This window comes from Rattus norvegicus, chromosome 8 (genome assembly GCF_021556685.1).
Source record: "Rattus norvegicus strain SHRSP/BbbUtx chromosome 8, alternate assembly SHRSP_T2T, whole genome shotgun sequence".
NCBI lineage: Eukaryota > Metazoa > Chordata > Mammalia > Rodentia > Muridae > Rattus > Rattus norvegicus.
In genome coordinates, this window is record NC_141541.1 from 26,548,193 (window position 1) to 26,565,418 (window position 17,226).

The window sequence follows — 17,226 nt, forward strand, 5'->3', positions numbered from 1 at the left end:
TCTAAAAACCAAAAGAAATCCCATAATCCAGGCTATTTGGGGGAACTTGGAAGAATACTTAGAAATGGCCATGGATTTGTCACACGGGTGACCTAAAAAGACAGTGGGGACCTTGCTTGGGTTCCTGGGGTGCCCACTGTCCAGCCACTAGGACACTTGTAAGGAGCTCTGTGCTATGGCACCGGGCCCGGTCTTCACTGTATATTCAAGGATAGCACACATATATATTAACTCTATTTATTTTGCTGACCCTGACTGCTGCACTTGTCGGTGACGTTTCTCCAGGTTAGGCTGGGGTGATACTCTGGGATGCTCTGCGTACAAAGATTATTTGAATGAACTGATCTCAGGCCTGTCCTGTGTGTGTTGCTTTGGGGGTGGGAACTGCTTTGAAACCCTTGTTCGGATGTTTTTATAGGCTGAGAATGTCTTGCTGTGATGGATTAAATTCCTTTTTGAAAACTTTGTCATCTTGATGTGTGCGTACATGGGAGGTGTGGCATTCAGAGGAGGCGTCTGGAGGCTTGGAGGACTGCTTTGTGAAGTCACTTCTCTATGTTCACCCAGGTTCAGGAACTCAGGCTTGTGCCAAGAACACTTTTACTCGTGTTTGTGTGTGTGTGTGTGTGTGTGTGTGTGTGTGTGTGTCTGTCTGTCTGTCTGTCTGTCTGTCTGTCAGTCTGTAAGCAGATGTGCACATGCATATCTGTGGATGCCAGAAATGGGCATTGGGTGTCCCAAAACTCCCAACTATTCCTTTGAGACAGGGGCTGAACCGCAGGCTCCCTCAGCTTTGTCTAAAGCCAACAAGGTCCTGCCTGGCTCTGCTCTGCTCAGAGTTGGGGTTACAAGTGTTCAGAGGACCCCAGTCTTGCTAAGCTGTTCTGGAGTGTGCACTGTGGCCCTGGTTACAAAGGGAGCATCCTCAGCTGCTGAGCCTGTCAGTCAAAGCTTTCTGTTTGAGTCATGTTTTTGTTTTTTTTAATATTTATTATGTATACATCATACAGCTTTCTGCCTGCATGTACGCCTACAGGCCAGAAGAGGGCATCAGACCTCATTACAAATGGTTGTGAGCCACCATGTGGTTGCTGGGAATTGAACTCAGGACCTCTGGAAGAGCAGTCAGCGTTCTTAACGGCTGAGCCATCTCTCCAGCCCCTATTTGGTAGTTTTTGAGGCAGGATCTCACAGTATAGCCCACGTTGGGTTTGAGACCCAGGACAAGTGGCTGAGGTGCCTATTTAAATCAAAGCAGACCTGGCCTCCAGGTTCTCCCAGCATCCCTCGGTCCCTACCTGTTACAGGGCATGGCTGGCATAACCCCACACTCTACCCTGAACTTTCCAGCCCAGGGGCGGGGCTTCCTCTCCCCCAGCGGCTCTTGAATGTCTTGTGCACCTTTTTCTCTGCCCCACCCTTGCCTGTCTACAAGGGGACTTCCCTGACCTCCGCCTGGGACATCAGTGAACCTGCCAGAGAAGAAGATCCGACCAACCTGCCATATAAACTTTAATTAGGCTTGACTTGGTTTATTTCATCCGAAGAGAGAACGCAGACTAAATCACCTGCCTCTGCCTTCCAAGTGTTTGTGGTGAAGATGTGGAGGAGAGAGGAGAGGGGCATAGAAGCCGGTCATGAGCACGTGGAGAGGGAGGGGAATGGGGAGAAGGGTTGGGGGAGAGGGCAAGAGGAGAGAACAAGAGCTAGCGAGCGAGCGGACCCTCTTATAATGAGTCAGGCACACCTGGCTGTTGCTAGGCAACTGTGGGGCGGAGCCTAGACTAAATGCCAACACCCTGAGAGAACTGCTGCAGGGAAACACGCTGCAGCCTTAGGAAATCTTGCTGGAGCGAGTGGAGGAGGAAAAGGACCTCTACCCATCTCCCACTCGAGTCCCATTGTTGAGCCCAATAAGAGAAATTCCGGGAAAGAGTCTGGGAAATGGAACGGCAATGGAGACGCACTAGAGAAGCAACTGGCTCAGCCTGTGACCCTGTGCACTTCAGAGCCTTAGCTTTGCTGGGTAATCCCACCTTCTGCCAGATTGTGGTGGGACCTCTGCCCAGACCTGTCATCTCCTCTCCAACCACAGGATGGCGCATCTGCCATTCCTTCTGCCCTTTGTTTGGGGCAAGAGCCAAACCGCCTGTGGGAGAGAATGCTCAGAAGTGGCCTGGAAAGCCTCTGACTGCACTGCACAGGCCTTCAAGGACCGCTGCACCGAGTCCTGTTGCTGGCATATGTGACACACAGCATGGCGGATTCCCATGGCTTGGGATTTAACACACACTGGAGAGCAGGTGTGGGGCTCCCATGGGGTGTCGTCATGGAAGGTGATGGGCTGACTTTTTCTTCTTCCAAGAACAGGGTTTTTCTGTTGGCTTTGGCTGTCTCAGAACTCGCTCTGTAGACCAGGCTGGCCTCAAATTTGGGATCTGCTTACCACTACAGATCCAGAGTGTGGGATTAAAGTCGCGTTCCACCACTCATTGGAGTTAGAGTTTCTTTCTTTCTTTTTTTTTTTTTTTTAAGATTTATTTTATTTATTTCATGTATATGAGTACACTGTAGCTGTCTTCAGACACAACAGAAAGGGACATCAAATCCCATTGCAGATGGTTGTAAGCCACCATGTGGTTGCTGGGAATTGAACTCAGGACCTCTGGAAGAACAGTCAGTGCTCTTAACCGCTGAGCCATCTCTCCAGCCCGGTGATGGAGTTTCTGATCCTTGGCTTCAGTTTTTTTTTCCCCTCAGGGCCCCAAAAAGCCAAGCATGCTCACTCATACCCGTCACCCTATCACTGGGGGGCAGGGGGGGGTGGAGGCAGGAAGATCAGGAGTTCAAAGTCATCCTTCCCTACATAGTGAGTTTAAGACCAACCTGGGGTCGATGACTGTGTCTCAAAAACAAACACCTTACGTACCAACATACACGAAGGGCTGGCGTTTTACTCACTGTGCAGTGCCTGCCTAATAAGGGAGGCACTTGAGTCAGGGTTCTCCTTTCCTGTCTTTGCCTGAAGTTCTCTGGGCTCAGAATGGCGATCAGTGAAAGACCTGGATGGGTACCCCAATGTGTGCAGTATCTATCTGACCCAGGGTGGGCAAGTAAGGGTGGTCTTGCTTGTCTTGTCTCTGTGGACTCAGTTCTGTCCAGGACAAGAATGCCGGGCAGAAGCTGATTTCTGACACATAGACTGCTGTTCCCCGCTGACCACCAGCCCCCCAGGCTGTCGTCCAACTCATAGTATCACAGACCACAGCTGTCTGTGGTGAGTCAGCTTGGAGCCCAGCGGGAGGGAGGCGGTGGGGGGGGGAGGCTCTGCTCAGCAGCCAGCGCGATGCTCCACCTCCCCCCAGTGTGGTTTTCTGAGATTAAGTTCTCAGGAACATCACCCCCAGTTAGCCTACCTGGGAAAGTTTCCCTACACTTCCCCTGTCTTGTCTGAGACCCCTATTGGCATTTGCTACCTGCCCTGGAGGAACAACACCCTCCCCTTCCTGCCTCCCTCCTTGACCCTCTCTTTGGCCTGGCTGTCTTAGGGAGTGTATGGGAGAAACTTGGGGTTTGATTAGATCAGTCTCTTACTCAGACAAGCCGCTGGCCATCTGGAAAATCTTCCCCTATACTGTGGACTGCAGACCCAGATTGATCAAGGTGCCTTCTGAGGTTGCTTGGTCCCAACGCTTGGCCTTCTCTCAGCTTTGATGCTGTTATTCTGTGTCACCACCTCCACCCTCCCACCCTTGTCCCCGTGCTGAGGCCCTTTAGACCTCTACCTCCCACAGCATTTTATCCCCTGCAACTCCTTATCGCTGGGTGTGATGGCCTCATCCATGGCCTCATCCCTTGGTGGAGACTGAGAGCCTCCCACTCCCCTCCCCCCTCCCTCCCTCCCCCCACCCACATCTGGGAGCTCAGGCAGCTACCAGGTGCGAAACCTGAGACAATCTCCAGCCCAGGTTTAGTTTCATTTTCCAGACAATGTGCAGCCAGGCATAGCTCCGAGTGGGCAGGACATTCAGCCACTGGGGGACTGGGCTATGGCTCTGAGGGAGCTTGTCACACAAACCTGGTGATCTGAGTTTTATCCCTGGAAACCTCATCAAGGTGAGAAAACTGACCCTCTCACTCTGCACAAGCATGAACACACCCTATGGCCTGCACTTACCTCCCTCCATACTGTGTCTCTCCATACAGACACAGTAAAAAGGGCTGTTAAGAGGTCCTGAGACAGAGGTGAGAGCGGCCCGAACAACAAAGCAGGTCACAGGTTGAGGTGAGTCACCTGTAGGCTTCAGTCCCCAAGTGTGGTCATATCCATAACCCACAACGGATCCTCTGTCCCCAACACCAGCCCAGCTCTTGAGTCAGGAGACGGCCTTCCAATTTGGCTGTCCCTGGGCCCTCCTGCTCAGTTCCTTGGCCTATGCATCCTTCCTGCTTAGTGAGGCTGCCTGGTGGAGATGCTCTAACCACAGCTGACCCAGACAGAAAGAGGAGATAGAAAGACTGGAAAAATAGGCTGGCTACCCGTTGGGCGCTCTCACCACTGTCCTGACAAACCACCTCATCCTGGTGACACCTCAAAGGAAGACATTATGTACCTCAGGGGGCACGTGGCTGTAGGTGCCACTGCCCATTGGTGGCAGTAGAGCACAGGTGAATGGCTCAACCCCTGAACTTCATATGATGCCTTGGGACTTTAGGGAAATGGCCAGGTGGAACTGTCCCTCAGTTTACCTCATCTGTAAACTAGACTCATGATTGCTCTTCCTTCTGGCTGGTCCTAAAAATGAGTGTCTGGTTCTCTTAGAAAGAGCAAGCCAGGCTGTGGGTAGGAATTTGGGCAGGAGGCTGTGGCCTGGCCCCAGGATGTCCCGGGCAGCCAGCCAGTGCTAGGTAGTGACTCAGAGCCTAGGCATGCAGAGCTGGGGGCTCTCCAGGACGCTGGGACACAATCCTCACTCACTGGGCCCTGGAGTCAGCCCCTGGTGCTCCTCCAGTGAAGGGAGCAGGGTAGACGCAGGCAGGTCCAACTGCTAGGAGGTTCAGGGGTTCAAGCAGCCAGGCACTCACCATTCCTGTGCAAAGCAAGGTAGTTCCTTTCCACAGGGACCAGAGTGAAGCCTCATTGTTGGTTCCTGCTGCTGTTGGGTTTTTTTGTTGTTGTTTAAGATTTGTGTATTTTGAGTGTTTCACATATATATACACCCACTATGTGTGTGCCTAGAGCCTGACACAGTCAGAGGCATCTAACCTCCTGAATCAGAGTTAAAGGCATTGAACTCTATGGGTGGTAGGAATTGAACCCAGGTCCCCTGGAAGAGAGGAGGTGCTGTTAAGGGCAAATATGGGCCCTAGGGTCCTATGAGGCCTCAGGCCATCAGACTTGGTGGCAAGCACCTTTATCCATGAGCCACCTCCAGTCCCCTGGCTTGGCTATTTGGCAGCCCTGAACCCCATGGCCGTCTCTGCCAGGCACCAGGTCTGCAGGTCACTGTGTAGAGCCAGAGGAAAGAACACCCGGGCTGGGTGAGTGCTCTATCCTGCAACTGTTCCACACTGGTATGAAAAGACGAGTCCACGGCAGTGACTCAGCAGGCAATGTGGGCTAATGCTAGTCCAGTAGCCGTTAGTGGTGTGACCTTCCCCCAGGACACTCAGTCATGGCTCAGGACACTTCCTGTTGTCAGGACACTCCCAGAATCCAGTGAGGTCAGGGATGGTGTCCCCAAAAGCTAAGACTTCAGACAGCTGTCACTAGGTGAGGTGGAGTGACCGGGCTCTAGATGTGGCTCAGGAGTTGGGCCCAACCCGAGAATCTCCCAGTGAAGAACTTGGTGTCAGGACCTCATAAATGGGGAAGAGGGGTGAGGTAGCTGCTAGCTGACTGCTGACACAGGAGGACCTGAGGCCAAACCCAAAACTTGGGTAAACTGCTGGGGGAGGTGGAGAAAGCAGATCCTTGGGAGTTCAAACCCTGCCTCAAAGAAAGAAGGTGGACAGGGGCTGGAGAGACGTTGTGGCTGTTAAGAGCACTGGCTGCTCTTGCAGAAGACCCAGGTTTGATTCCCAGCAACCACATGGGAGCTCACAACCACGCATAACTCCAGTTTCAGGGGATCTGATGCCCTCTTCTGACCTCATTGGAACACATAGCTAACAGTCATACATGCAGGCAAAACATTCATACAGTAAAAGTAATGATTTTTAATGTAATAAAAAAATAAAGAAGACGTCCCAGGCCGGCCTGGACTCAACGAGACACTGTCTCAAAGCAAGCGAATAAATTGACGAACTCGTTTACATATAGAATTTAATTTTACAGTGATCCCTTTCTTGGCCCCTTCAACCTCAATTCTATGCAAGGTCAAGGCTCTGGCTACCATGCAGTGTCCACCAGGCTCCAGAGGTAGTCGCTGATGAACTTCTGTGAGAGCTGCGCACTGTCCAAGTGGATAGGCTGGGCCACGCTGGGGCCGTGGTGAACTGAGGGCAAGATGAAAGGAAAGTATATCCAGTCTTCCCAGTTTGTCACTAACCTTGAACTGTGATTCCTCCTGCCTCGGCTTCTCAAGTGCTGGGTACCAGGCTGGTTCCTTTTTATGTTTGTTTGTTTCTGTGGGTGTGTGAGTGCAAACATGTCAGTGTCCCTGTGCGCTAAGGACAATGTGTAGCTGGTGTTCTCCTACCAAGTGGGTCCCGGAGATGGAATCCCAATCATCAGGCTCGGTGGCAAGAGCCCCTACTCACCGATCCCTCTGCCTAGCCACCCCCACTTCTTTTTAATTAAAAATGGTCTATTTGTGGGGTTGGGGATTTAGCTCAGTGGTAGAGCACTTGCCTAGCAAGCGCAAGGCCCTTGGGTTTGGTCCCCAGCTCCGGGGGGAAAAAAATGGTCTATTTGCTGGACGTGATGGCAAACACCTACAGTCCCAGCACTTGAGACAGAACGGGGAGGTCCAGCAAGGCCTTGCGGCTGGTCTGGAGCTCACATAGGTTCCAGGTCACCTATATGCTGAGCAAAGGCGCTACGTTCGCATCTTCCATACTGTGCAGTCACAGATAAACTGGGCTCCCTCTACCTGTCATCTGTGGAGACACTGTCTGCATTTGGATGTGGGGAATGACACCCCATGAGTACAACGGATCAATATCTCTCCACGAGCCCACTTTCTACTCCTGGGCACAGATGTCCAGAAGTCTGTGCTTACTGTCTGTCTCTCCTTTGCTGACCAGGTTACCTCAATCTCCCATGAGATCACCAACCTCTGCCTTCGCAGAGCTGGGATGGTCATGGAGAAAGGAGGAGGGTGTACCCATTTTCCCCAGGTGCCCCCCCCCCAGCCCACACCGACTTCTCAAAGGATACTGCCCTTGACCATCCCGGGCTCGCACTCATAATCCCACTCTATTTTACTAATTTGGTGGTAGAGCTGCGCCACATACACTGCAGAGGGGATGGTGACAGTGTTGTCTTCATCCACGTCTCTCTCCTGTCGCTGGAGATCTTCCTCCATCTCCCTGAGCTCCTGCAGCTCTGCGGTGAGCTGAGTGCAGTCAGTTAAGGGCAAGGCTGAGAGCTAGGACAATCACCTCAAGATCCGATGCTAGGCAGGCTCTACCCGAGCACATCCCAGCCCCTCACTGGGGGATTCTAGGAAGGGCTTTACCACTGAGCCACACTCCCATCTCTCACTGGGGTATCCCAGGCAGGGTGTTTCAGCACTGAGCTGCAGCCTAACCCAAGTGCACTCTGACAGAGGCTGCTGGGCACAGTGAAGGATATCAGAGCCTGGCCTGCAGACAGGAATCCTCCTTGCTGGCCTTCTGGAGCTCCACTTCCAGCTGCTGGAGCTCGGTGCCTCCCAGGCGCGTACATTCCTTCAGTTCAAGAAGGCTCTGAGCCACTTCCTCCTCCACAGCCAGAGTCTCTGCAATGGGACAGAAGTGGGTGTCTTTCTTGTTCTGTCTTCTGCCCAGAACTCTGCTCCAAGCCTGAGCGCTTCCCAGCCTCTGGGCCTGGCCCCTGCTCTGCCGGACACAGGCAATACTGAGAGTGTAACCCAGGACTCAGGAGGCAGAGGCAGGAGGGTGCAGAGTTCTCCGGCTTAGGTGAAACTCAGAGACCCTGTGCCAAGGCCCCCAGCAACTCAGTAACAGCAGACAAGGTGCTGAGTTCCATTTCTGGGACCCACTTGGTAGAGGGAGGGGGCGCCCCTAAGTTATCCACCATGCCCAATCTGTGTGGTGCTGGGGGTGGAAGCCAAGACTTTCTGGGTGCTAGGCAGGCATTTTGCCTACCAAAGCAGCACTTGGTGTCTTTTGTTTGGGAAGTAGTTTTAGGTAGCCCAGATTGGCCTCTTACTTCCCAAATGCTGGGAGGGTCCGTGTACAGCTCTCTTACCAGCTTTTGTTATAATCTTTAAGGTTTTTGGAGAGGAAGGTTGAATGATGAGATGAGAATTTCACTATGATGTCCAAGTTGGCCACAAACAAACTCTTGGACTCAAAGGATCCTTCTGTTTTATTCTCCCAAGTTACTCTAGAGAAGCAGGTCACAATGTATAGCCATTGAGTTACTTAATTTTAATTATTTTATGGCACTGGGTTTTAATTTAGAGCCTCCCTCACACATACTAGGCAAGAACCCCTCTCAAAAAAATTTGTGTGGGGCAGAACGGGGGAAGGGTGACATAGGATTTCTCTGTAGCCGATACTGGCCAGAAATTCTACATAACTGAGCTTAACCTTGAATTCTCAGCAACCTCTTGCTCCGGTATCTCAAACTTTATGATTATATGTTCAAGCAACCAAGACTTGTTCAAATAAAAAGCAGCATGTTTGCGTGTAGAGATCAGATGCCAAGCTGCAGGAGTCAGCGCAATCCCTGCACGGCTCTGAGGAATCAGACTTAAGATGGCCAGGTTCGACAGCTAAGGCCTCTACCCACTGAGCCATCTCGACGGCCCCCAGATCTTACTTCATTATTACTGCTTGCTCCAAGTCCTAGCAGTTCCTGTTATACTTTTGTTCCTTTGACATGGGTCTTGTGTTTGTCACTAGGCTGCTTTGAATTCCTTCCAGTCTCATTCCTGACCCTCTTGCTCGTCTCTGGAACACTGGTTTGACAGGTCCCTTCTGCCATGCCTGTCTAATGCAGCTCTGGGCATGGAACCCAGGGCTTCATGCATGCCAGTCAACCGCTCCACCAACTGAACCACAGCCATTGCCCCTCTTGCTTGGGTTTTCAAAAGCTTACTTTAATCCTTACTCTTAGCTGTATGCAATTGTGCGCATGATGTCCACGGAGACCAGAAGTGTCACATCTCTGTGAAAATGATGTCCCAGGTGGTTGGGAACTGCCTGACATGGGCGCTGGGAACAAACTCAGGTTCTCTGGAAGAACTGTGCTCTCCTAGTTGCTGAGCTCCAGCTGGTATCTCAGGCACTTTCCCCGGCTGCTGTCTCGGGCACTGGCGAAACACTTCCTTTATGCCCCTGTTCCTGGCAGTTTTTGAGCAGGACCGAGGAAGGACCTCCAGTGCAGACGTGATCTCCCACCCCTTCTCTGGCCACCCCCTCCCAGCTCTCTTGCATGGCTGTTCTGTTCTGTATAAGGTGAATGTCTGGGTGATGTTCACCAAGTATCCTGGATAAAACTATGGGTTCCCTTCCCTTACTTGCAGGTGGGACTTGTGTGCAGCCTGCATGGCCTGGGGTTTGCTATACAGACCAGAACTGTATGTGCTCTTAACTGCTGAGTCATGACTCTCTAGCTCTTCACAGCATGCCTGTCTGTCTGTCTGAGACAGAGCTCTTCTGTCTGTCCTTATTTATTTCTATTTATTTATTTATTTATTTATTTATTTATTTATTTAAGACAGAATTCTCTGGAGAGATGGCCCAGTGATTAAGAGCACTGACTGCTCTTCCAGAGGTCCTGAGTTCAAATCCCAGCAACCACATGGTGGCTCACAACCATCTGGAATGGGATCTGATGCCCTCTTCTGGTGTGTCTGAAGACAACTGCAGTATATAAATTAAAATGAATACTCTTTAAAAAAAAAGAGCTCTTCTGTCTGTCCTGAGCCTGCTGGGGTTAAAGGGGTGCACCACCACCGCCTGGCAGCAAATGTTTTAAAACCCTTACCATATCCCTGCTACCTCAACTCCTCCAGGTTTCCCCACTATCTTTGCAGAAAGCCCTGCCCAGTCCTGCCATGTCACCGCTCCTCATAACAGAAAGGACTTGTCTCCTCAATCCATCACTGCAGTGTAAATGTTTATCCTGTCTCCTCTCTAGTAGGATTCCAGCCTCCACGGGCTTTTCCCTGCAGTCACCCAAGGCCAAGCTTACAGCAGGCTCTGCTCACAACAATCTATTGGGAAGGCATGAACATTTTTAAAAAGTTCCCAACCTTTGACAGTGAAGGACACTGAGATGGGAGACTGCTCATACCTGTAACCACGGCACTGATGAGCTGACAGCAAAGGTTCTTTGAATTTCTCAGCTATAGAGTTCTACACTAGCCAGAACTACATTTAAGACTGAGTCTTGGAAAGTTCATAAAGGGTCGGGCCCCGCTAACCCCTAGATTTACTTCTAAGTCCCTAGATGACATCCACTATCATGACAACGGTTTCACGAGTGGAGAAACCGACGCTCCCCCTCGGAAGACCCTCAAGAGTGGAGAGCAAGGGTGGGGTTGAGGGATGGATCGTAATTGACTTCCAAACCTTCCTGAGCTACGGAGTAAGATCGTGTAGAGTCGCGCATTGTGAGCTCTACCACTTATCTGGACGCCTCTGGGCGATGGCTAATGTCAGGTGGGGAAACTGAGGTCCAGGAGTGCTAGCTCCAACCGAGAAGTCCCCCAGGGCTGGAGCGCTGGGCCCCGGCCCTCACCCCGAAGCTGCCGGTCGGCGCCGTCCTGCATCTCCAGCAGTCGCTCCACCATCTGCTCATGACGCCCGAGCAGCCGCCGCTGCTGCGCCTCGGCGCGGTTGGCCGCCAGCAGGCTCAGTAGCCCGTAGCTCACCTCCTCCATGTCACGGAAAGCCGCCATGACTGACCGCCTAGTCCGAGCCCGCGCAAATTTGTCTCACCGTGGCCCCTGCCCCATTCCCAGAGAGCCTAAGACTCATTGGATCGTTCCTACGTCCGTCTTCTGCAGGACTCAATCAGCGAGTGGACAGAGAGCTTCGGAAGGAGCGGCCATTTTGTGGAGAACCTAAGAAACGCCTTCTGTCACTCAGGTGTGAGGACCAATCATCGTAGGGAGGGCGTGCCACGAGTGGCCAGTCCGCGTTTGGCCCAGTACGCGTGCGTCAATTCTCCCGCTCTGAGCCCGGGAAGAGGCTGCTTCAGTACGAGTCTGTTGCGCATGCGTAGACTGGAAAGTTGTGTGATCCTAGAGAAGTTTGCAGGTAGCAGGCACTGCTTTAGGAGCGAAGCAGCAGATGGCTTATTGTCTTTGCTTGGGTTTTTTTTTTTTTTTAAAGTTCACTTTAGAAATATTTTAACTACACATAAAAACGGGATTTATTAGGGTTTTTTTTGGGGGGGTGTGGAAGTGGGGGTGTGGGGAAGCAAGTTGGGATATGTGTGAGCTGTTGAGACTGTGTCGTCCTGGCTGTCCTGAAGCTCTTTGTTGTAGACCAAGCTTAGAGGTCTATCTACCTCTGCTCCTAGTGGTTAGGTTACAGGCTCGTGCCACCACGATCGTCACGTTTCTATATTGTTTTAGACTTATTTATCTTTATGTGTACGGGAAAGAGTTTTGCCTACATCTATGTATGTGAACCAGGTACTTGCCTGGTGCCAGCAGAGGTCATAAAAGGGCGTCTGACCACTTGGAACTAGATACGGATGGTTGGGAGCCATCATGTGGGTGCTCGAACCAAACCCTCATCCTCTACGAGAACAGCCAATGCTGCTTATCACAGCTACATTTCCCAGGCTCCTCCTTCTGTGTTTTTGAAATGTTTCAATAGGGGCCTGGTGTGGTAGTGTGCACTTTTAATCCCAGCACTGGGTAGGCAGAGGCGGGCAGATCTCTGAGTTTGAGGCCAGCCTGGTCTACAGATAGAGCTCTAGGAGAGCCAGGATTATATGAACAGATCTGTCTCAGAAAATAAAATAAGCCAATAATAAAATAAAATCTTTAAGAATTTTAAAGTACTTGGGTGGGTTGGGGGTTTAGCTCAGTGGTAGAGCGCTTGCCTAGGAAGCGTAAGGCTCTGGGTTCGGTCCCCAGCTCCGAAACAAACAAACAACAACAACAACAAAAAAACAAAATAAAGTACTCGGGTACTTGCTAGTACTCGGGTGGTGGGAGCTGAGGATGGAGGGGAATCCCAGGCCAGCCTGCACCACAAGCAACGAACCCCGAAGATAAGTATGGGGTTCATACCTGGCCCCTTAGCACTCTGGAGGCTAAGGAAGAGAACTTGCCATTCATGGGATTCCAGCCTCCAGTTCAGAGTGAGTTCCAGACCAGCCTGAACTACAGCTTGAACCCTGTCTCCTTAAATGCCCACACCCAGACAGACACTGGTACTGACTCCCATAATCTGCTCTCTGACCAGCATTTGCCTTGGTGGCACCCTGTGCCCACCTCCCCACTAATAATAAAGAGGATTTTTGAAAATCTGAAGCGATCAAATAAACAAAAACAAGAGAATGTGAAAATTGGGGAGCGATGGTGGAAGGGTGGGCAGGGAGGGCAGTTGGCGATCTGGTTGGATGAGAGCTGGGCCCCTGAGCTCTCACAGTAGAAACTGCCTCATCTCCACCTGGCTGCTGCTGGGTGACTCTGTCAGGCCAACCACCTTCTTTGAAGTCAGTAAATTGCATAACAGTGCAAGTTTTTTTTTTTTTTTTTAATGGGAGCCCGGGCCTTGGGTTAGTGAGAAAGTGCTAGCTTAGCACCCAGGTGGCCTGAGTGAAGGCACTGGGGGTGGGGACCCAGAGTTCAGTTTCTAGCTATGCAACTTGTGCCTGTGACCTTGGCAGCTTCCTAGCAGATCTTTCTAAACCCTGGGGCTAAAGATAGCCTGTTCTTATCAGCAGGGCAGGGTCAGGAGGTAACTACTGGGATTGAGCAAGACCTAGCAGACATAAGTGCCCAAAGTGCCACCCACCTCCCATCTAGGAGCAAAGGGTGTGCCACCTCCCAGTCCTGGCCAGAGCTTCTGTCCAGCAAGAGGCACATAGCTGAAAAGACCTTGGAAGGAAAGTACTGATTACTGGGGACACAGAAGGGCTGACGCCCACCCATTGAGGCCGCAAAGTGTAGAGGGAGAACTGGACAGAGAGCAGGTGCCTTAGCAGACAGAGAAACATGGCTGAGGTGTGGGGAACAACAGAGCACTTGCCTAGTACTGAGCTCCGTCCCGGGGTCCGAGTGAAATCAGACTCAAGATCAGCCTCAGCTAGGAGCTGAGTTGAAGACGACTTGAGCTATAGGAGATCCTGTCTCAAAACAGGAGGTGTGGGATGCTTGTAGAGAGCTTACCTGGCACGCAGGACGCTTCCTAGTGCTGCATGATTTGGGAGTGGTGGCACAGACAGATCTGCAATCCCAACACTTGGGAGGTAGAGGCAGGAGCATTAGGAGTTCAAGGGCATCCTCAGTTACTTCATAAGTTCAGTGTTAGCTTGGGCTTCACAAGACCTGCTCTCAAAAAACAAGCAGCCAACCAGAATAAAAGGCCAGCCACCGTGGTGCACGTTTACTTAATCTCAGCTAGGAAGCTCAGGCAGGCAGATCTCTGTGAGTTCAAGGTCAGCTTGGTTTTCGTTGGGAGTTTGGGGCCAGGCAGGATTACATAGTGAGACCCTGTCTCAAAACCAAACCCAGGGGCTGGGGATTTAGCTCAGTGGTAGAGCGCTTACCTAGGAAGCGCAAGGCCCTGGGTTCGGTCCCCAGCTCCGAAAAAAAGAACCAAAAAAAAAACAAAAAAACAAAAAAACAAAAAAACAACCAAACCCAAAGCAATAAAACAGCAAACAACAAACAGAACAGAAAGTGCTGGGGAGATGGCTCAGTGGTTAAGAGCACTTTTTGTTCAATCAGGAAGCATGGGGTTCAAATCCCAGCTCCCTTGTTGGGTGGGTCACAGACACTTGTAACTCCAGCTCCAAGGGATCCCTTCCCCTCTTCTGGCCTCCATGGAGACCTGCATATGCAGACACATGCACACACAGAGAAAGAATCTTATAGGGACAATAGAAACAGCACAAGGACTAAAGAGGTGGCTCAGTGGAAAACGTGTATGATGTGCAGGCAGGAGGACCCAAGTTCAAGTCTCCAGCCCCATATCAAATCCAGGCAGAGCGGACATGCATGCCTTTAATCCCAGCTCTTGTGGGATAAATAAAGGTGAGAGACCAAACCAACTCCATCTTGGGTTCAGACTCCAACCTGACCTAAGGTTGGATTCAAGTTAACTAACAAGCCTGCACCTCCAAGTCACTCCCTGACAACTACCAATCAGGAGGAAAACAGAAGTAACGTTTATGGTTTGACTCCCAGCACCAGCCAATTATTTTAAAGGGCAACAAAATCCCACAATAGCCCCCCCAATCAAATGTGTGACAGGCTAGAGACCCCCTTAATTTGTTTGCTTGCCTCTGTAGCCCCTATAAATGCTTGTTTGAAACTGGACTTGGGGCTTCAACCTCCCGTTCTGCTGTGTCAGGGTCAGTGGTGAGTCCAAGCTCCAGTCTAAATAAAGAGACCCCAGTGTGAATGCCTCAGAACTGGCTGAGGCAGGAAAACAGCAAAGGCAGGAGAATACTTGTGAGTTTGAGGCTAACCTGAGTTCTATGACAGCCAGGATTACACAGAGAAATTCTGTCTCAACAAACAAATAACCAAGCAAGAAACATAGACCTGCACCCCAAATGCCAGGGGTGGGAGACAGGCAGCTTGTTCATTCAGTTCTACCGAAACAGAGAGCTTCCTGCTCAGTAGGAGACGGTGTCTCAAGATAGAAGTAGAGAAGAGGTTGAAATAAATGTGTCTGCAAACACCTATGTCAATCTCTGAGGTGACACACACACACAGACACACACACACACAGACACACACACATAGACACACACACACAGACACACAGAGACACATAGACACACACACAGACACACACAGGCACACAGGCACACAGACACACACACACGGACACATAGACACACACACAGACACACATACACAGACACACACACAGACACACAGAAACACATAGACACACAGAGAGACACACACAAACACAGAGACACATAGACACACACAGAGACACATAGACACACACACACAGACACAGACACACAGACACACAGACACCTGGAGGCCCTTAGATGCTGTGGCTTCAGTGGCTGGGTCTGGGGGATGGGGTTAGTGTTCAGTGGGGACAGAGTTTTGATTTTGCAAGCAGAGTAGTTTTGGAGATGGTTACACAACACAGTGAACGTGCTAAGTGCCACTGAACTAGGTACTTCGAAATGGTGCAGGTGATGGAGCTGGGTCTCTGGGTAGAGCCCATATCTAGCTTGTGTGAGGCCTTGTGTGTCACTCGCTTTCAGCACCAAAAGAAAAATGAAAGTCAATTCAATGATATGTGGACTGTGTCCAATTATATATACATGTGGATTTTTTTCTCCGTTTCATAAAAATTTTACAGGCTAGAGAGAGATGGCTCAGTGGTTAAAAGCACTTGTTCTTACCAAAGACCTGAGCACACGGAGTTGGCGTCTTTTTTTTTTTTTTCTTTTTCTTTTCTTTTTTCGGAGCTGGGGACCGAACCCAGGGCCTTGGGCTTGCTAGGCAAGCGCTCTACCACTGAGCTAAATCCCCAACCCCAGCTTGGTTGTTCTTGAAGAGGACTTGAGTTCAATTCCCTGCTCACACATGTGTGATGCACACACATGCACACAGACAAAGCACTCACGCACCAATAAACTAAATAAATCTAAAGGTTCTTAAACTGTGGTGGTACAGACCTGAAGTCCCAGAGCTCAGAGGTGGGAGCAGTTCAAGGTCATCCTGGACTTCAAGGTAAAATACTAGGGCTCTGGGTGAGGACTCAATGTGCAAGCACAAGGACCTGAGTTCAAATCTCCAGTACCAATGAGGGAGCCAGACATGGTTGTACCATATAGTGCAGATACTGAGGAAAGAGTCTCACTGGGTCTTCCTGGCCGCCAGCCTAGCTCCAAGGTTCAGTGAGAGATCATATCCCAAGGGAGTAAGGGGACTGAGCAGGTCTCCTCATGCCTTCTTCTGTGAGTACCTAGAGTAGTCAGCAGGCAGAGGCAGGAGGATCTCTTTGACTTCAAGGACTACAGAGTTGAGTTCCAGGACAGCCAGGGTTACATTGAAAAGCCCTGTCTTGAAAAACAAAATGAAACAAAATAAACCAAAAACCAAAAACACTAATCAGCAGGAGCCCGGAATACACGGCTGGTGGTCCAGGCTTGCCTGTAAGCCTATGCTTGGGACTGAGGCAGAAGGGGCAGCAGTTCCAGGCCAGCCCGGACTACGAGACCCTGTTTAGAGTAACCAAAATAAATGAATCAATAGAGGGGCTGGAGAGATGGCTCAGTGGTTAAGATCGTGTGGCATGCTGCCCTTTTGGAGGGCCTGAGTATCCGTTCCCAGAATTTAGTGGAGCTGGTAGAAGGTCTTGCTGCTTGGAGAAGGCTGGACTGTGGGTCCCCAGAGGCTTCCTGCCACGTGCGTGCGTGGCACTGTCCCTGTGCACACAACTGCTGCGCAAAAGCACAAGTTAAGCAACAGGAGATTCAGGCTGCGGCTGGCACTGAGCAAGCACAGTGCTTGCCTAGAATGCTCAAGGCCCGGGCTTTCATCCTCAGAGGGAAGAAAGCCCAGTGGAGGTGCAGCCCTATAACCCCGCACTTGGGAGATGGCAGCAGAAGGATCAGGAGTTCAAGGTCATCCTTACCTTTGTAGTGAGGATGGGGCAACATGGGGTTCATGAGACCGTGCCTCAAAAACAAAACACCATCACCACCACCACAGGATCGGCAAGGTTTTCGTGGAGACGAATGTTATGAACTTCAGATATTTTTTTTCAAATCTTGGAATATTTTTACATAAATACCAGGATTTATTTACATTTCTGTTGTTTGTTCTGTCTTTTGAGACAGGGTCCGCAATAGACCAGGCTTCCCTGGTACTCAGTAGATAGCTG

At 50.8% G+C, this 17,226-nt stretch overlaps 1 protein-coding gene across 4 annotated transcripts; it reads right to left on the reverse strand.

The window, feature by feature from the left end:
- Positions 1-6,199: 6,199 nt before the first annotated feature.
- Spc24 (SPC24 component of NDC80 kinetochore complex) lies at positions 6,200-11,101 on the reverse strand. Of its 4 annotated transcripts, none has more exons than NM_001398872.1 (4): positions 10,919-11,101; positions 7,799-7,943; positions 7,382-7,563; positions 6,200-6,498 (listed from the first exon to the last, which is right to left on the reverse strand). In NM_001398872.1, the coding sequence occupies exons 1-4, from the start codon at positions 11,076-11,078 to the stop codon at positions 6,392-6,394; spliced, it is 594 nt and encodes a 197-aa protein (NP_001385801.1). In that variant the 5' UTR covers positions 11,079-11,101; the 3' UTR covers positions 6,200-6,391. The 4 variants fall into 4 exon arrangements, 2 of the variants coding, with proteins under 2 accessions (NP_001385801.1, XP_087418805.1); XR_015626773.1 differs by having other exon boundaries at positions 6,309-6,498; positions 7,382-7,549; positions 7,787-7,943; positions 10,919-11,082; XR_015626772.1 differs by having other exon boundaries at positions 6,309-6,498; positions 7,382-7,559; positions 7,787-7,943; positions 10,919-11,082.
- Positions 11,102-17,226: the final 6,125 nt, after the last annotated feature.